The 21334-nt window shown below is 36.3% G+C and overlaps 1 protein-coding gene across 3 annotated transcripts in view; it reads left to right on the top strand.

The window, feature by feature from the left end:
- The window catches only part of LRRC7 (leucine rich repeat containing 7), a 302077-nt gene that overhangs the window by 255520 nt on the left and 25223 nt on the right, over window positions 1-21334 (top strand). For all 3 annotated transcript variants that reach the window (XM_014788265.2, XM_087420219.1, XM_087420224.1), the window contains one exon: window positions 13967-14059. In XM_014788265.2, the coding sequence (XP_014643751.1) occupies window positions 13967-14059 (93 nt within the window). The remainder of the gene's footprint in view (window positions 1-13966; window positions 14060-21334) is intronic.

The following is a 21334-nucleotide window of genomic DNA, read 5'->3' as shown; positions in this document are numbered from 1 at the left end:
CTACAGCAGGGCTCTTGAACATTACAGAGAGCGTCAGTGGATTAAGCCTGTTTACCAAGGCCGCGGGTGAAACTGACAATATGAAATGTAAACTGTAGACTCCCCTCTGTTTGTGGGAACAGATTTTTAAAGTTCTATCTTTTGATTGTTGAATAGTACAGAGATAAAGCTTTGCTATGAAGCAAATGATAAAGAGCAGTTAGAAGGGAAACATTTCCGAAATGCTCCAAAAGCTACTAATAAATGCCACGTAGCAAAAGAAGTGCTGCTCCTCTGAGCTATCTAAGATTAGGATTTGCTTTTCCACTGTAGAATCTGTTTTTCTTCCTTAGGACCAGGAAACTGAATAAGATCTCATCTATTGAGTTACATTAAGCTTAGAAAATAAAACATTACGATCTTCATAATTAGGCAAAGCTCCCACTGACTTCGCTAACTCCTGACTGTGGTTTCCTAAGCTTGCACTTTATTATAGCTTTCTCAAAGTTTCACATATCGCTCCGCCTTATTTTGGAAACGTATCAGACAAGATTATCTTCATTCTCATTTTTTCCTTTATACTGTTAAAAGCTGTTTGTTATTTGGACCCCAGATGCTCCAGACAACTCCTCTATTTCTTAATACTCTTCTTGAAGCTAAGATTATGTATTAATCATTCTCAGAATCATAGGCTTTTTTTAAGATATTCTTCCTACCCTGCCTTGATCTAGGCCAAGTGTTGGATTTCAGGTAAAAACAAATCAGACAAGTGTCTTTAATCAGGTAATAATGTGAGGTTTTTAATTCTTTGGAGACTCTAAAAAGTTAATAAAGTTTTAAATTATGCTTTACCACAGTCATCTTAGAAGGTTAAAAATTGTTCATACTCCCTCCTCCACAAATATCATAACCCCAACCCAGTTCTCTGATTTAGTTATTCCTGTTAGCAGCTACATGATTTTTTTCCTCCCAGAATCAACGCATTTAAAAAGCCACTGAGATCAAAGCCCTCTGTTTCACCAGAGTAGTAGAGTTAGTATTAGCATGCAGTTATTCTGAACACTCTGAATTTAAAGATATTTTTTACATTATTTCTCAAAAATACATAGATTGTGTAGTTTGACTAATGAGAGGATAAGTTCTAAAGTTGCATGCTTATTAAATCTCAATCCTCAAGATTCTTTCAGAGAAGGCATTTACAGTCGCTTGCAAGTGTTCTGATTCACAGCTCTATCATCAGATGCCTTTCAAATAAGTGGTAAAAACTTACACATACAACGGCTGTGTTAGCAAGGGACTCAAGCATAATTCCTTTTGCCTTCCCAGTTTTTTTTTTCCTTCCTTGGTTTCAAGCTGAAATGGTTTGGACTGCTGAGATAAAAACTTTGGAGTGGCCACGAGAAAGCCTACGGAGCGTTTAGACAACTAGCACTAGTTCCCAAGTTCTGCTCTCCCCTCCCCCGAGTTATACATATGGAGACAGTTTCTCAAACCTTTTCCCAATTCAGTGTACTATTTGTCCAGTCCCAGTGGCGTGCTGGAGCCGACTCCTGCTGGCCGGTTACTGTGCGCATCTCTTTCCAGCTCCCCCTTCAGTGACCTCATGCTGACAGGTTGAAATTGTAGGGATAATTACACCAGGGAGATCGGCACTCACTGCAAACCGGAGCTCGCTCCTGCCTCCACCTCTCAAACATTTTCCAGCACGCCACCGACTGCTACACTTTTCTCTCATCTCTTTTTCTGTTTCTATCCTCTGCACTTCTTCATTTAGCAATATAGCATTCAGGAGAGAGAATACTAGGGTCAAGTCTCAGAATTCAGAGCTCGAGCGTCATGGTAACTTTTATTAGCTGTGTGACCCTGGCCAAGTCATTAACTCTTTCTGAGGTTCAGTTTTTCTCCTTATAAAATGATACCATTACCAGCCACCCACAACATTCAAAAAGTTTTTGTGAGAGTCAAATTATAGAATTCTACACACACTCGTACACACACAGAGTAAGGCTGGAGTTAAGAGTATAGAAATAGAAAACAGAAGAAATAGAAATATGAGATTTTAAGAATTAAAATATTGGAGGGAAACAATTATTATCAGTCCCAACCTCCCTAGTCTACAGATAGAAAAACAAACAAAAAAAGAGGCTGAAGAAGGTTATGTAATTTACTCTCATAATGAAAATATTTCATGTATTTTTTACTTTCCTAAATTATATTTCTTTTGAAAATTCAGAAAAAATGGAGAAAAATACTTATAACATTTAAAAACTGTGTAGTTTCACATGAAGATTATAGAATAGTGATTGAAGTGCAAAGACCAAAGAGGTAACTGAAAATTTCTAAGATTAGTTTCAGGCGTATAAATCAAGACACTGTTTTCATAAGGCATTTCTAGTGGTGCATTAAAAGAGCCATAAAGAGAAAAGCAGAGTTTTCTTAAATGATCACAACAACAATGTTAAATTTGGTTGAGTACAATATGGAAAAAAACTTATTCATAACTTTTTAAGTGCAACGAGACATCATAAACATGGTACAAAGAGACTACACAGCATGATAAAGCACGGTAATTTCTATTAAAGTTAAAAAAAGTAATCACTTAGAATGCTACAGGTGAAAAATCTGATTACAATGAATACACATTTTTTAATTTAGGGAAAAGAAGTCTCAAAGAAAATGGGAAAAGAAGAGACAACAGTTACTATACATTGAGTGCCTGCTATAATAAATATACTTTATATAGTATATGTGTGCTATATATAGTATCTATCTCACACTTAGGCCTGGCTTCAGGGCTATGTGTCCTGTACAGTTGCACAAAGTCCTGCACCTAGAAGGGCCCCACACTGGGTTTAATGTTCTGCTGTTGTCAACTTGTAATTCTTAATAATCATGGAACCAGGAACTTCACATTTTCATTTTGCACCAGGTCCCACTAATTATATAGCTGGTCCTGCTTACACATACTGTCGTGGGGTTTTTTTTGTTGTTGTTCTTTCTGGTTTTTGGTGAGGAAGATTGGTCCTGAGCTAACATCTGTGACTAATCTTCCTCTTTCTTGCTTGAGGAAGATTGTCCCTGGGCTAACATCCGTGCCAATCTTCTTCTATTTTTTATATGTGGGATGCTGCCACAACATGGCTTGATGAGCAGTGTGTAGGTCCACCCCCAGGATCCAAACCTGGGAACCCCAGGCAGCCGAAGTGGAGCATGCAAATTTATCACTATGCCACCAGGCCAGCCCCTACACATACTCTTTCATTTAATCTTCACAATAATCTTATTTCCTTTCTATAAATGAAGAAACCAAGGCACAAAGAAAATAAGTAACTTGTGAAAGGTGTAATTGGCCAAGCTGGAATTTTAACCTAGGTTTGTCTGACCCAAAACCCAAGTTCTGTGTCCCTGTCTTACCGTGAAATTAACCATGTGATCTCAGACACTTGCCTACTGTGGTCTCAGTGTCCTCTCCTGTCAAATAATATTAATTAAACCTGTTTCAGCCACAGTTCAGAATTGTAGAACTGCCTTATGCAGATGGAGTGTTGACTTGAACTCACATGAACACTTCCAATGCTTTGAAAAGCAAAAAGTACTGAACAAATGGAAAGTTTTATTATTAACAAAACATACCTCTGTATCCCTTCATGTGACCTAAAGAACTAGTGCATTTCTAATCTGGTTAAAATAAGTGCCATATAGCAATGAACATATATAATAAATGCTACCATTGACGACATTGGATGAATTAAAATGAATGTCACTTTTGACCTAGCCAGAGTACTCAACTTTGTTTAGCCATAAAGAAGCACTTAGTCAACTTTGATGTTCCTCCTCAATGAAGAAACCATCTCAACTTTCAAACTACCCATCACAGTAAAACAGGGCAAAATATCCAAGAATTCTAATTTAATGTACTTATTTTTACATGTTTATTTTTCATAGACATTAAGTATCAAGTCTGTTTTCAACTCTAAGATTAAATGAAATAGAACATATAGAAGTGATTTTTAAACCATAAAGTGCCACCCAGATTCAAGGTATTAATTTCTGTAGACTGGAAATCTGATTTCTAATAATGGATGTTCTTTTCAACAAATTATCTACAACACAAAACCATCTGCATGTCACCTGAAGTTCATTATCAGGGGATTTACTTAGAAAAAGGAGTTTAATGCATAAACCATTACAATTATTGATGAACATAATAGAGAATAAAATGCGCGTTGTATTAAGTAGTGAACTGAAGAAAGCCAGAAAGTGAAGACTTGACTGTCATTCACTTGGAAAACTCTCAGCCATCATATCCATCTTGACAGCTCTTCTCTTTGTTTCCCAGGCCAAGTGAAGAGCCTTAAAGACCCTCTTCCCCTTTTCCTCCCCTTCACAATATAATAATACTTTATAGCAGTCGTTCTCATCCTCAGCTGTACATTAGCATCTGCTCAGTAGCTTTAAAAAACACTGATGCCTTGACCTCATCCCCAAACAGACTGATTTCATGAGTCTGGATGTGACCTGGGTAACGGGAATTTTTGAAACTCACCAGGTGATTATATTGTGTAGCCAAGGCTGAGAACCAATACTTTAGATATTTTGTAGTGCAACAATTTACCAGCTGAATAATATATTGTTATCATCACTGTTTAAAAGTATACATAAATTGTCCATAACTTATTGAATATTTTTAAAAGAAAATAACAGTAACTTGGTTTTTCTCTTTTGCAAATGTATAATCCAAGGGAAAATATATTTATATATGTGAAACATATAGATACCAAAGCAGAAATAGGAAGGAAAAATATCAGCATGATGCTTCAAACGTCTCAAACCTTTCATGTATTAACTGATTTAATGTAATCAATGATGCTGTGATATGGGTAGAGCAGTTTCTGTTTTATTGACTAGAAAACTAAGATTCAGAGAAGTTAACTTGTTTTGCCTGTGGTCACACAGCAATTTAGAAGCCGAGTTGGAATCAGAACCCAGTCTCATGAGTCCACCACATTGCAGGCTGCAGCCTGCTGCTGTAGCCTTACATAGAGGCCAAGAGTAAGCTCACACCAGAAGAGCAGAACAATGGAAAAATACACCCTGGAGTCCATGTCTGCCCCAGACGAGAGGACACACCCACTAATTAACCTAGCACATCAAGATGGCAGGAGCTCCATGGGTGTCTCCCGCCAGTTCCTGTGAGCATACGTTCGAACTAAAATTTGTGCCTGAAAGATAACTTAAAAGATTACATTAGAATCAGCCTCTGTGAGTTAGGCAAAGTGATTTGCACACATTATATTTAAGGGGGAAAAAAGCAAACCTCCAAAACCTTCCCAGAAGGAGATGCTGTAATCTACCCCGGAAGAAATCGTTTTAATACTTAATAATATGTGGAGAACATGATACAGTTGGCTAAGGGACATGATTTCAGGTATTTCTTTAGATTAGATGCCTGGTCGGCTGCTGGAAGGGCTCACATAGGTTCCAGGTGAGGCTGTCATCTGTCGGGGCCAAGTGAAGAAAACTACATTATTCTAAGTGTTCGATGTGAGAAGAAAAACTTGGAAAGATTTGCTTTATTTAAATTATGGATTTTTAAGTTAAAAAGGCAAAATTTAATAAAGAAAGATGGTTAGAAAATAGATATTAAAATGGTTTCAACGTTTATTGTTTATTCAAATGATTTCAGGGACATGCCATACCTCATCCTGCCCCACTTAAAGTATCGCTGTTTATAAATACTCTCCCCGTAGAATTTTATTCTTCAGTAACCAAAACAATACTGCTCCTGAAATTATAATTCATAGTTTGACACAAATAATCTGTAACTCAACACCACAAATTCTACGAACTGACTTTATAAGTTCTGTGTAGTTGAACAGTGGAATAGTAAACATTGCAGTAGGAACAGAAGGCCTCTTTCGTTGTTCCTCTAAATATATGTATGATCTTGTTGGTTTCCATAAGTGTAAAATGAAAAAAATGAAGTGAATAACCTTTAAAATTTATTTACAGACTAAAAAAGCATTTGAGTTTCTACTTCCTAGACACATACAGAGTCAGCTAATTTTTTCTGAAAGATCTAGAAAATGCTACATCACAGGATTTCATTTGTCAATCTTTATATCAGTATATGTTTTCAAAGATTTAATTAGGACTTTGAGTTGAACTTGCATCTCTAATTCACAACAGAAAAAGGTATGAAAATATAATAAAGATCAAAAAATATTAATTATTCTTGAATATTAACATTTATATATTTTTATGATTATTATTACCTATCACACGGGCTCATTAGAAATTTTGGAAATGCTGAGAAGTTTTATATAGATTTTGTATGGCTGTGCAATGCACATAATGTTAAGTCAGAACAAAAAATTATAATACCTTATAATTGCATAGTACTTTTTATCATACAAGCAGTGTTATATAATAATCCATAAGAGCGGGAGCTAAAAGTAAAAGTAGCAGTAAATTTAATTGCATTCCATGAAGCGTTCTCTCTGCTTCTGTCAAGTCCTATAGTCAAATCTCCATCCTCATCTCATTTGATCTCAGCGTGTGGCTTGACTTCTTTCTTTAAACATTTTCTTCACTTGGCTACCACTATTCTACTGGTTTTCTTCTTAACCACACTAACCATTCTTTCCTTGTTTCTTTGTTGGTTCCCCTTCTGTTCCTGACGTTTAAATGATAGAGTCCAGCCAGCCTAGTGGCATAGTGGTTAAGTTCGTGCACTCTGCTTTGGTGGCCCGGGGTTCATGGGTTTGGATCCCAGGTGTGAACCTACACACCGCTTATCAAGCCATGCCATGGCAGGAGTCCCACATATAAAGTGGAGGAAGATGGGCATGGATGTTAGCCCAGGGCCAGTGTTCCTCAGCAAAAAGAGGAGGGTTGGCAACAGATGTTAGCTCAGGGCCCATCTTCCTCATCAAATAAATAAATAAATGATAGAGTTATCCAGTGCTCAGGCCTTGACCTCCTTCTATTTTGTATCCACACTCTCCCCTGGATGATCTCATTGAGTTCCAGGATAGATGACTCCACAATTTATGTCTCCAGCCCTGATCTCTCCCATGTACTCCAGATGTTTATATTCAATTACCAACTTGTTGATATCTCAACCTGGATGTCCAATGAGTTTTGTGTGCGTGTGTGTGAGGAAGACTAGCGCTGAGCTAACATCAGATGCCAAGCCGACTCTTTTTTGCTAAGGAAGATTGGCCCTGGGCTAACATTCATGCCCATCTTCATCTACTTTATATGGGACGCTTCCACAGCATGGCTTGACAAGCGGTGTGTTGGTGCACGCCCGGATTCCAAACCTGTGAACTCTGGGCCGCTGAAGTGGAGAGTGCGCACTTAACCACTGCGCCACAGGTCGGGCTCCTCCAATGAGCTTCTTAAACTTAGCATGGTCAAAAGAAACTCTTGATGTCCTGCCCTTGCCCAGACCCCTACCACAACCTGCCTCTCGTCCAGACTTCCCCATTTCAGTTAATGGCTCTCCTATTCACCCTGTTGTTATGACCAAAGATCCGTGGTTCCCCTTTCTCACAGCCCACATCCAATACACAGCAATTCCATTAAAATAGATTCTGAATCTACCACTTCTCCTCACCTGCACTGCTGCCACCTTAGTCGGCCATCACTTCACCCCGACCACTTCAATAGCCCCCTAATTGTTGTCTCTCCTTCCGGTGCTTCTCTCCAGTCTATTTTTCACTGCCAGAGTGAGCTTTTTAAAACATAAATCAGATCATGTCACTCTTCTGCTGAAAAAGCCCTTGTGGCTTGGAAATTTCTGAATCTTTATCCATCTTTACTATGGCATAGTCCCTACAAATCTGAGTCTGCCTCTTCTCCTTGCTTAGCTGTTTTCTCTCTACTCATGCTGATCTTGTTGTTGTTGTTTTTAACAGCTTTAATGATATAATTTACACACCATAAAGTTCACCTGTTTAAAGTGTACAGTTCAGTAGTTTTGAGTATATTTATATAATTGTGCAACCAACACCATAATCTGATCTTAAAACATTTTCATCATTCCTAAAAGAAGCCTTGTACCCATTAGCAGTCACTTTCTGTACCCCCTCCCCTCCATTCCCCCCAGCCCTAGACAATGAGTCATCTACTTTGTGTCTCTATACATTTGTCTATTCTAGACATTTCGTATAAATGAGATCATGATTACATGATCTTACATGTACATGTAAGATCTTACAAAAACTTACATGTAAGTTTTTTTATGACTGGCTAATTTCAATTAGCATAATGTGCTAAGTGTAGCATGTATCAGTAATTCATTCCTTTGTATTGCCAAATAATATTCCATTATGTGGATATACTACATTTTGTTATCCATTCCTCAGTTGATGGACATTTGGGTTGTTTCCACTTTTTCGCTATTATGAATGATACTACTATGAACATTCATGTACAAGTTTATATGTGGATGTATGTTTTCATTTTTCTTGGGTAGTTACCTAGGAATGAAATTGCTGGGTTACATGGTAATTATGTTTATCATTTTGAGAAACTTCCAAACTCTTTTCTCAATTGGCTGCCACATATTACATTCCTTCTGGCAATGAATGAGTGTTCTAATTTCTCCACATCCTCACTAATACTTGTCATTGTCTATCTTTTTTATTATAGCCATCCTGTGAAGTAGTATCTCATTGTGATTTTAATTTACATTTCTCTAATGACTAATGATGTTGAGTGTTTTTCCTATGGTTATTAGCCATTCATATATCTTCTTTGGAGAGATGTCTATTAAAATGCTTTGCCCATTTTTTAATTAGGTTTTTTGGGTCTTTTAATTATTGAATTGTAAGAGTTGTTCATATATTCTAGATATAAGACCTTAATCATCTATATTATTTGCAATCCCAGTCTGTGGGTTGTCTTTTCTCTTTCTTGATGGTCTCCTTTGAAGCACCAAAGTTTTTAATTTTGATAACGTCTGTCATCTCTTTTATCATATTTGGTTTCATATCTAAGAAATCATTGTCTAACTCAAGATCATGGAGATTTACTCGTGTATTTTCTTCTTAGAGTTTTATAGTTTTAGCCCTTACATTTCAGTCCCTGATTTACTGTGAGCTAGTTTTTGTGTTTGGTGTGAAGTAGGGGTAAAAATCACTATTTTGCACGTGGGTATCCAGTTGTCCTTGTACTATTTATTGGAAAGACTATTCCTTCTTCATTGAATTACCTTGGGCCTTTTGTTGAAAATCCATTGGCCATAATTGGTAGGGTTTATTTCTGGACTTTCGGTTCTATTCTATTGATCTATATGCCTATCCTTATGCCATCTTGCTGTTTCTTGACTTTACAAAGACCCATCTGTCTTTAGGTCATGTAAAATTGCTGTTCCCCTTGCTTGGAATAATTTTCTCATTTTTCCTGTTGTCAGTTGCTTGATCTTTTACATTATTCACATTTCTGCTCAAATGTCACATACTCAGAGAGACCTTTCTTGGCTACTTTGCCTAATATAGCTCCTCATTCCTTTCCCATCACTCTCTACCACCTTTCCTGCTTTATTTTTTTCACAGCTCTTCTCACTATCTGAAATTATTTATTCTTTACATGTTTACTATCTGTCTTCCCCATTAGAATGTAAGTTCCATGATGGCAAGGATTTTTTTTATATATTTGATAAAGTACCTGGCACTTAGTAGGAAATCAGTAAATATTTGTGGAATAAAAGCATGAATCATTAATTCTACAACAATTTTCATTTTCAAAGCTATAATGGTTTTTCCAAGCAGTTAATTACATAACTGAAGCACTCCTTTGAATAATTGACATCCCTTCTAAAAACTCATCACATGTTTTAACAAGGAGTCATAATATATTTTAGATGACGCATATTTAAGAGTATGTATCTTTGGTCACACATGCATATTGCCTCATTCGTTTATTTATTCAACCAGAAGTTAATTGAGTGCCACCTATGTGCCAGCCATTGTTTCTAGATAGTCAGTGATGAGCTAACATAATAGATATAAGGAGGGGATTCAGATGTCCTACTTGCATAGGAATCTGTGAGGATGTGGGTGCCTCTTCACCAGAACCTCTCTATGGTAATACTCTCAGGGTTCAGACCTGGAAATGGCCTCAGAAGTGGGACGTTCTTGATACCAGTTTCTTTCTTGATGCTTCAGCAATTAAAAACCTTCCAATAGATCAAAACCTTACCTTAAATTTCCCACGGTACAGAATATTTGAGATTCTGCTTGCTTTATTTCCCAAAAGGAGTTTCAAACAAGTGTATAAGTTTTCTTTTTTAAATAAAAGATAAGAAAAATCAATTCTTTAATATCTATAAATAAGCAAGTTTCTCCTCAATTTTGTATCGACTAGTCCTCTTGATTAAAAATGACAACCTACTAAGACTTAAGCAAAAAAAGAACGTTCTAACTCATATAAGCTGAAACTCCAGGGATGGGCAAGCTTTAGATAAGGCTTAATGCTATGTTCAGTGGAAGTCGTGACTTCTCTCTCCATGGGTTGGTTCCTGCCTCAAAAAGTCTTTCCCCTCATGGTAGAAAGATAGCTCAAGAGCTCTAGACCCTCTAAGATTTAAAACTAGCAAGAAAGAGCAAGATTCTCCTTCCTGGAAATTCTAGTAGGCATCTCATTTCTCCTTTTTTATTGGAGTACCTGCCCATTACGTAATCATATTTTTAGGGGCTACAGTGCTTTGTTTTAAGTCTAGATAACATGATTCACCAAAGCATACAGGCTGAGAATAGGGAAGTGAGTGGTTCTTCAGAAGAAAGAGAAATTAATGTATAGCTACCAGAAGAAGGATGAATGGAGTTGGGCAGCAAAAACAACAGGTACCCACTAAATGCCATAATATGTACTGCTAGGAACTGGAACATAGCATAGTAAGCCAGTTCATTACAGCATCACCAGGTATCTTTCTGTAATGCAAGTCCTTAATCCTGAATTATACCTCCCAACACACACACACACACACACACACACACGTTGTTTGTATGCGCACATGTACACACACACAGGCACAACCGTTTCCTTTGTTCTTGCTGCTAGATTTTAGAGCATTGTGAGACAAAATCAGATCACTACCTTCTACAGATTATAGATTCTGACCTTACAGGACCTCACAGCTACATAACAGTTCGTTTTGTCATGGGTCTGTCTAAGTTAAAGACCCAGTATTTTGATTAGAGCAAGATTAGAAGTATCAAGTAAAGTCAAATGATGGTAGCAGACTCTGAAAGAAGCAAATGCATCATTGACTGCCGGGCTGTTGCGTATATCTTCAGCCAGAAATTTCATTCATTGATATCAATCTTAATAGAAAACTGAAATACTGATTCTCATTAAATAAGCTATTTCTTAGCCTTCTGTATCTGACCTTTTGCTAGAACACTGCCTTTCCTCTTTGCTGATACTCTTTAGTTTCAGACTGCTTCTTGGCTGTGAGGTGTCTCTCTTCTCTTACATTTCATGGCCCCTTTGGGCCTTAGCAGGCAGGTGGAACTCCTTATATGTGAGATGAATATTCTCTCTGACATGCTTTATGGGACACGACGGTCACAACACAACCTATCAGCCATACCATAGCATGCCCAAGGGTAGTCTAGCTTCAGATCAGAATTGATGATTGTTTGTCACATTTATAAAACCACAGAGTCACCTTTATTATTTCTATTATTAAAAAAATATATTGAGGCAGTTCTTCATATAGTTGGCACATATGAAATTGTTTCCCTTAGATTTTTAGTGCCTTCCAGATTGACAATAATATAAAATAGATATAGTCACTACCTTGAAAGAGAATGACTGGAAAAAATCTGTTGCATATGCTTCCTTTCAGGTTTTATTGTGGCCTGGGGAAAGCCAGAGTGTATATACCTTCCACATATTACATTATGCAGCATAAAATTTTTACGTTAGGAAGATGTAACCCAAATTTTAAATAATTTAATTGAAAATGCACAGATATATGGGAAAACACAGAGGTAAAATGTTTAAATGATATTAGCTCCTTTCTTTCTGTTTTTTTAATTAGCCACTAATAACAAAAAGAACTATAAGGAAAACTGTGTACTGAATAAAGCTAACATATTCCTTCAAGCTACATTATATACTGTGAGCCATATAAATACAGAATTATTATAAACTGGAGTTTCCACCACTCTGTGATAACCAGTTTTAACAAATCTAGCTCAACTATAGAAAAAGTTGTAATTAAACATATCTTTAAAATAAATATATGGGAGAGTACTTATGGTAATTGCAGTCACCTGTAATTTAGAAACTATTCATTAGTGACTCTACCATAAAAATCACATTAGTGGATAGTTTTTTGCCCTTGTGTTGCACGTGAACTATGTAATAGTTAAACATTATATTTACTATTATGAAATATGACAGCGAATTAAGGATAGTCCCATTAAACAGCCAAACCTAATTGATCCAGTTCCCAGCGACTCACAATATATGCTAATTAAGTCAGGAACAGGATTCAAGTTTGCCTTGAACTATCTAAGAGGCAGGGATTAAAGGAACTTTGAAAATAAAAATACAGAGAGCATTTTAGGCATTTGCATTTGCCCAGAAGCAAATTAATAGGCTAAGCAAGATTGGTAGGAAAAATACTGTTATTTAAGAAAGCAAACATTTCCAATCATCTTTAAAAACTTTTTCAGTATATCTCTATATAAATAGAAAATATATGCTAAAGTATTTCTTTATATTTTTTTCTTAACTCTTCATTAATTTTTTGCCTGCTAATCTCCAGTATCACTACGTTCACCTAGTTCCAGTGCTTGTTCTGTACTTAAAAGTTATAAAAGTGGGGTTTTTTTCTTTATGTAACCAAAGTGCATCCTACCTCTGGGGTTCCGAGTCTTTCTATCATCTGGGGTCACCCTGTCCCACTTACATGGAAAACTAGCGTTTTCACCACAGCTCATATACACAGCCCCAGCTCAGGATCATCAAGAATTCCTAGGTCTGTTAGAGTTTCTCTAGGTCATTCCTGACACTGATTTCCCTTCCGATGAATTCTTGATCCACAGTCTTTGAATCAACTCTTATATTAGCTATCATCTTTACCACGGCCTTACCCCGAGGTGGACCTCCCCCAATGCCATCATTTCCCCGTAGTACTACAGAGCACAAGGCTCTTGTGTTTAACAGACTTTCATTGATGATTTGGAGTTTGGGAGGTAATACGGCACAGAATACTAGAATATTAGCCATCACAGTCCTAAATATTTATTGACTATTCCCTGTCACCAAATTCTCCATGTCTCCATATTCTTGACCTCTTTCTTTTTCAGTGTTCTCCTTCTTCTAAGACCTCTAACTGCCTCTCCATGAGCTGCTGCCAAACCCAAAACTCTTTTTACTGAGTATTTCCTTCTTCCTCTGTTTCCCCCTCACTCAAGCTATGGCCAAAAGTTCTCCCCTTTCTCAAACTAAAAGCCCTGCTATTTCTAACCAATAGAATTATCTATCTAGGAGATGAATGCTACTAGTCTCCTAGAAAGCAGTAACAATTTATTTAGATAGCCATATTTTCCCTTAGTCTACATTTGCAAATTTTCTTTCACTTATTCATACAGTCCTGTCTAATTAGTCAGAATATAGGTGCATTTAAAGTAGACAATTAAAATAATGCACAATCTTTTCATTGTTATCAGTCTTTTAATTTTTAAAAAACCGCTAATCAAAATTTAGTCCTGCACAGGGTAATGAATAAATACTTACTAATGTCTGCTTACCCAGGTAATTTCAAGCTAGTTTCAAGCATAACTGTTGCCTATAGAAACACCAAATATTTTGTCAGAGTTTACACTGTCTTTTGTGTACAAGTTAACATAGGCTAACCCTGAAAAATTCAGCGGAATTGAATCTATTCCACTGGGATGCAGTTATTTGAAGACATTTAGCTTTGATATATGTTTGATTACCTTTTTGTATCTTTTTTACATAGTTTTGTGTGAGAATAGAAAAGAATCCTGGCCTTGGATTTAGTATCAGTGGTGGAATTAGCGGACAAGGAAATCCATTTAAACCTTCTGATAAGGTAAGAAGTGAATTTCTTGTTGACAATTTTAATTAGAAAAACATTGTCTTCTACTGCAGCAAAAAAGGTTAGAAAAATTTTAAGTGTTTTTCTTTGCTTTAATAAGCTAGCGAACTATGAAGCCAAATAGAAACTTTTTCAGCACAGGGTAAAAGGAATTCACTGCAGTGCTTGACAAATCCTAAGAATAAGAAAGAATAAATGTAAGCATTCTCTTTGAAAGGAGAGTTGTTTGTTTCTTGCTTTTTGTTTTGTTCACAATTGTGTATATTTGTAAAGATTTTCTTTACAATTTCTAACAAGCTGTTTCGAAAAGCTAACTTATAGATCACTTATTTGGGAAAATGTTTTATCATGGTAACAGAATGATTACATGATGATTCAATGCCAGGGCCAGCTGACTGACATCTCTTTAATTTATCATGTTCGTAAGTATTTCACTAATAGAATTGTAGAACTGAAAGACCACAGAAAATAAATATTCTCTGAGAAAATCAGAGTTAGCCATGCTGGAGGAATCAGGTCCTCCTCTCATGCTTACCTTACCCCTATTTGTCAAACCATGAGTAACGGTTCACCACCACCCCGGCTCTAACCGCAACCGTTGTCTGAACGTCCAGCATGCTGCCCATGCCACATCTGGTCTGTCTGATCCCGTGTGCACCGCCTGACTTTTTTATTAAAAAAATTTACTGTGAGCTACGTAACCTGCCCTGCTACCATCAGTGTTTAATACCCTCAGCTTTGAATCAATTAGTAATTATAATTTGATGATAATTGAAACTATCTGCTTTTGATCTCATCAAATTTAATTGCATTAAGTGACATCATAAAACTTTGGGTTGATGAAGAAAGATAGAAAATAGATATGAATAAAACCTCCACAAATCAATTTCTGATCATAAGACCTGCTTCTGAAAAAACTTGGATGCCCCTACTCTGGAGATTTCTGTAGGCTGAAACAGAGCCTTTAATCCCTCATTTTCCTCCACTTCTTCCCAATCTTCTTGTCTCCTACCATTCTTTATGCCCTTCTTCTTTCCCTTGCTAGAGAAAAAAAAGAGAGGAAGAGATTGGACCAAAAAAAGAGTTATTCATACTATACACATTAGGATGGAAGGGACTAGGAAGAAATCTCCAGTGGCCTAGATGAGAGCTCCTTTGGTCAATTGATTGGAACAGCTATTCATGTAGAAGGAAAGTGTTTGAGGCATTCCTGTATAATCAGGGGAATGCCAGTTAGAATTGTCTGTGCATAAGTAACTTCCTTATTTCCATTTTGAATTGATGTTGAAGATAACTATTGATTTAGTAGAATTAAAATACTCATGATTTAGCAGGACCAAGTGTTTACTGAATTTTAATAAATTATTAATATATCTTATGACAAAAAACATGAAAGTTCAGAATTATCAGAAACATATGATGGTATTTCTAAAAGCCTCAAATCATTATGTCTTGTTCATCTTGACTCGTCTTTTGTCGCTGGTTTTACATCTCCTCCACAAGTTCTTTCAATGAAAAGTTAATAACCTTATCATTCTCAAGATAGTTGAAATTCAAAAGACATGTTTTTCTCTCCTTTCTCACTAGCATATACATCTTTTCACTATATTTTTGGAAGGCACGGGATAATAAATATTTTTAAATTAGGGATGAACAGATTGCTAAATAGTCAAGAAGTCTGAATGCTGTTGCTTTTCTGCTGTTATTTTCAAGTGAAGGGGACAGTAGACATGAGGCTTTCAAATCATTGCCTGTGGTTCTTCCACTATGATGAATATGAACACTTTATAGCTATTAATTTAATTTCTCATTTGTAACATTATGATGACTCTAGTGAGACTGAACTATGGCTATGATCTTATAATTTGCTCTTTTGGTTAAATGCAACAGATATAGAGCTTGAATTGCATAATGTGTCCATTGAAATATTTCCCCTCAAAAGCACTTTTCCTTGCCCAATTACTCTCTAAAACACTTCACAATCTGAAAAGTGATTCTGTATTATTGCAAAATTGATGGGAGTAATTAAAAACTCCAAGTCTACAGAAGACTTTCAAGACTGCTTCTAATTTATTGACCACTTTTGTTGTCACACCAGACGTATGGTAGATACTTAGTTAAAAGTGTTCAGAGGGTCTAAAGACATTGGCTCTGACAATTTATACAAGAATTTAATCCACTCACAAGGAAAGGGATTAATCTCTTGGAAATTCAATTGCATTTCTCTATCCTCAGTGCCCCATTCTTGTAGTGGTTGCATAAAACTTAGAGTAGAACCAAGTGCCTATTCCAACCCAAAAATACCAAACAGTAAGAAAATGAAAACAAACTTAAAAACTGTTCCTCTCTCCAATGTTGAAAAATAGATTGTTTTTTCATGAGTTGGCTAATTTACAGCTGAGGGTGAGGAGAACCAAATTAAACAGATGTTTAAATTGAATGGATATTACCTGAGTCAAAGGTGGATGCTTTATAAGGAGTCCTAGTCCTACAAAAGCTTAAATTTTAATATGATACCTACTCTCTTCCAATAAACAAGTCATGGATTAGAAATATTCTCAGAAGCACACTATATTATTTTAGTTACTATTCACAAATGTTTGAATATCTTGTAATGCCACTCAAAATTCTAAGTATGCAAGATATCTGAGTGTCTTAGAGGCATTTAGTACTTTCTGTTCTAAAGTAGCCAATAAATTTGTTCCATTCTCCTCATAATGATTGATGGGAACCACTGTTTCAGCCAAATGCCAAGGACCAATGTGAGATAGCATCCAAACGGATTACCTGGTATACAACCAGATAGGGAAAGCATGAAGTAGTCATCCAGAACAGCTGGGAGTGTGGGCCTGGGGCAAAAGTGAACTGTGTTGTTCAGTCTGGCAGAAGTTCCAATTTAAATCCTGGGGTAGTGTGAGATTATTGCAGAAAAACATTTGAGACAGCCCAAAAGTTAACTGAGGCTTTAGGGAGAATTCAGGATTAAGCCAGATATGAGGACTGTTTTGTACCAGACTTTGAAAACTTAGACTAGCATCTGGTCTTGCAAACTTAACTCCTCTCAAAGACCCCAAGGTAATCCTAATCAAATATAGTCTCCTTGGGTTAAACAGATAGAACATAATGAGTCCTACAGGTCATATCATTGTCAGAACAATGCCTAGGAGTTGAAAACAACCCAATTCACTCATCATGGAGTCCATTATTTTGGTGAAAAATGCTTTTACATACTTAGAAGGAGAGAACTGTAGAAAACTGGATGAAAATGGCCCTATCTAGTGCTTGCCTCTGCTTTCTCAGTGAAGTGGATGAGAGCTGTGATCTGGTTTAAACATTGCTGTCAGAATGGCAAGATGCTGCAGAGACACAAAAGATTTTGATCCAACAAATCTGATGATAATAAGAAAAGTAATAAAAATAATAGCCTTTTATTGAGTATCTACAATGTGCTGGTCACTGTATTAGGCTTTTTATATACATGAACTTATCTGATCTTCATAATAACTTATGTTAGTTGGGTATTACTATTCCCATTTTGCTGAGGCCCAGAGGGGTTAATTAACTTGCCCAAGGTCATTTAGCTGATCTGTGGCAGACAAGATTTGAACCCAAATTGATCTGACTCCAAATCCTTTTCTCTTAACAAGCACTATGATGCGTGCCTCTATCTGCAAATGTCAATTAGCAGAAGAGCCACATGACAAATTTATACCCTGTAGAGTTGAGACTAATATGATATTCTAATATTGAAAGTATTACAGAGCCCTCTAATTAGTCATAGTCTAGATATTTGCTTCAACAAGCCCTTGGAAGTCAGCATGTACTCTCTATTGAACCTAGATAATTAGAAGCATACTGTACACAGTGGATTGCTAAGCAATTATATGACTTTTGGACTGAGATATCATTATGGTGGTGATTCTGCCAATGGAACAAACCACAGTAATATTTTCCCATATTTAAATATTCATAAAATAATAATTCATGATTGCAAAATTCAAGTAATTTACCAATATGATTTCCACCGGACGTTGTTAGAAATAAGAGACCAGATTAATGGATTACGGATACCATGTCGTTGTAATGACTTCATAAGGCAGCCCAAGACTCTGAAAATGAATGAATTTTTAATGATGCATTCACATAGTTCATCATTCAGGGATTGATATCCTCCCTTGCCATTTGAGGAGGAAGGACTAAACTCCCAGAGTTTAAAGATACTAAAGAAAACTGATAACCCCTTTCTCCATATGCTCTAAAGGTATAGCACTGAACAGTTTCATGTGCAATTATCTAGTCATAGGATCAAAATGAAAACTATATTATGGATAACCTCAAAATACTTGACAGCGGGAAATATGCACACTGGGGCATTGGGACCAAAGAATCACTTATTCTCCACAGTTTTATAGTAAATACCCACGCTCAGTGGATGCCAGAGAGACCACACATGCTTCCGCTGATTTGGACAATCTGCGTGTAGACACAGAAATGATAAAAGAATAAGACTCATGTTCTTTTTCAAATGCCTCAATTTGCCTGTGGTATAGGTAAAATCCTGAGGCAAGGAAGAATATTGCAGGCATGGCAAATGAAAAATATAATCGCCAATAAACTCTAAGTAAATGTTTTGGAATTTCAGAATAAATTACTATATTTTGTTCTACATCACTTATAAAAGATTGACTCCAGATGCCAAAATGGCCTGCAGCAGGGCTTATGACCTTCCTATTTACACCCCACCTCCCACTCCTAGAAAAAAATGGGACTTGTTTCTTTATATGGAGATGGGTATTGCATCATATAAAAGTTTTTATATGATTAATATTAAGAAGAAAAGAAGGTGTAGGTGTGCAGAATCAAAGCATTTGTTTGATAGCTTTACCCAGAGATAACAATCCCCAGAGGCATGCTTGGCAGTGGCAGATTTGAAAAGGCACAAGAATAATTATCCAGGTTTGCTCAGCCTCATGACATTGGGTGAGTCATAAACAGAAGGTTGCAAAAGATATGCTCTTGACTTATGAGAAAGTTACATACCATATGTCTGTTCCTTGTCATGTATTCTCCATGGATATAAAAGTCAGGAATAGCAACACATCTGTCTAGAACTCCACATAGCATAGGATTTATATTTACTACATAAATATTAAACGACATATAATACATTTCCTTCATTTTGTACAATTACTAGACAAATATGATTTATTTTATATATTTCTAAATTCATTGTATAGTATAATTTATATATCTATCCTATCCTTAATTCTACTTCATGTGATTATGTAATGCAAAGTAATTTGAATTACGTGAAAGTAACATTCAGGAACAAGGGAGAGAGATAACATTGTTTATACACTGCATTTTGGACTAAATTTAGGAAGGGATTGAAACAGATCTTTTATATATATATAAAACTAAATTTTTAAAAATAGATACCAAGCATAAATTATTTTATAACACAATTGATTATTTCAGCTGTGTCTTAGTTACATTGCAATTTGAGTTTCAGAATGCCACTTGGTTGTTTGAGGATGTTAAAAATGAGATTTTTTTTAAATAAAAAAATGTATTTTTGCCTATTCTTTTCTTTGTCTTACATGTTGAAAAAAAATCCAGATCTATTCAGAAACATTGATAGAAATGTAGTCTTTACAATCTCCTATTAAAAGGATTCCTATAGATAGGACCACTTACATGAAGCTTTTTATAAAGGCATGGCAGCGTGCTTTAGACAATTGGATAATGTTGGTGTCTAGACATTATAATATAAAGAGGACATGGATTTCAGCTTATGAAAGAATATAATAAAATTCAACACAGGCTTGGTTATTCACGAAAATAGCACTAGGGCATACATATGAAAAAATAAAGCAATTTAAATGTATCGTTTTAAATAAGCATATTGATTGGGACATTTTAATTCAACAATATGTTTAGCAAATCACTAGAATTGAGATGGCTATCACTTTGTGATATTTTGTAACAATCAGTAAAATATTTTTCAAAAAAATTAAAACTGGAGTGCATAGCCAGCTCTATTAGTTGCTGCAGTTACATGTTATTCGTGTTCTGTCTTCTGCATCCTTTTAGCCATTTAGCATGGAATGTAAGCAGACAAAATGGTGTGGGAAAGGATTTAGTGACTTTTTTTTTACGTTTTTTACTATTCATTGGGAAAATGTCAGACATTTCTCAATCAAAATATGAAATCCCTTAAAATTAGTTCATGAATAATACCTTATATAATAACTAACAAGAATTGACAAGTCCATCAATGATAGAAAATTAATTGATACACCTCTCCGGGAAGTGTGTAAAATCTTTCACATTACATTTACAAAGTTACTACCACATGTTTTAAGTGGTATTCCAGGGACCTCATAGTATTTCTAGTTTCTTGCTTGAAAATGTTATAACCAACTAGAATTCTTGGAAATATTATGAAGCCAAATTAATAGAAATCAAACAAACAAAAAATACTTAAAAGGACTAGCTGCCAGGTCTCTGCCTTAGCAATATGGTTTAACTTTTTTTATTGACCCATACAACATTTGAGAGATATATCTCAATAATATGTATTTAATAAGAATATCGTCGACTTATCTCCCATTCCACCCCCAAAGTGGTTCTATGCTAGGGGAAGAGGGACGCATTTTATCTCCTGACTCTGGCTTTCACAGAATCACTAGTAAGAGTCTTCATGTCCCTACCAGGCAAGAAGACAGTGCAGAGCTCTAATTTTTGTAGTTTATGTTTGTCTGAGGTCAGTTCCCCCGAATGCAGAGCTGGAGGTGGGGATTTTTGTGCAAGCGGTTAATTGAAGAATGCTCTCCGATGTGAAATCTATACGGGAATGAGGGATGCAGGGTAGGGCAGGGGAAGAAACTGGGTGAAGGTGTGGGTTTGGTGGAAGCCCGATTGCACAGGGTGCTCTGGAGCATGAGCTGTCTCACCTTGAGGAGGGAAATAGCCTTTTGTACCCTGGTACCAAACATTGGCTGTAAGCCACCCCCAGGGAGGAGGATGTAACCTTCCAAACATTTCCCAGTAAGGAGGCTCCAGGCCAAGGGTGATTTTCCAGAGAAGTGTCAGATGTGGGCTGTCGGCGGCTCCAGCAGGACTAGAGCACCAATCTGATAAAGGGAATCTGGGCAGGTCCCCAGAAGTGTCCACTACACTATTAAGAAAACAATAGATTTTTTTCATCTTTCAAAATAAAAGAACTTTAGTACCAGAGATTCTGATATGCTTCCATCTATGAGAAGT

The sequence above is a fragment of the Ceratotherium simum genome, chromosome 2 (genome assembly GCF_057802395.1).
Source record: "Ceratotherium simum simum isolate JZ-2026a chromosome 2, ASM5780239v1, whole genome shotgun sequence".
Lineage (NCBI taxonomy): Eukaryota > Metazoa > Chordata > Mammalia > Perissodactyla > Rhinocerotidae > Ceratotherium > Ceratotherium simum.
Note: the sequence above shows the minus strand (reverse complement) of the source record. Positions and strands in the feature narration are given on the sequence as shown.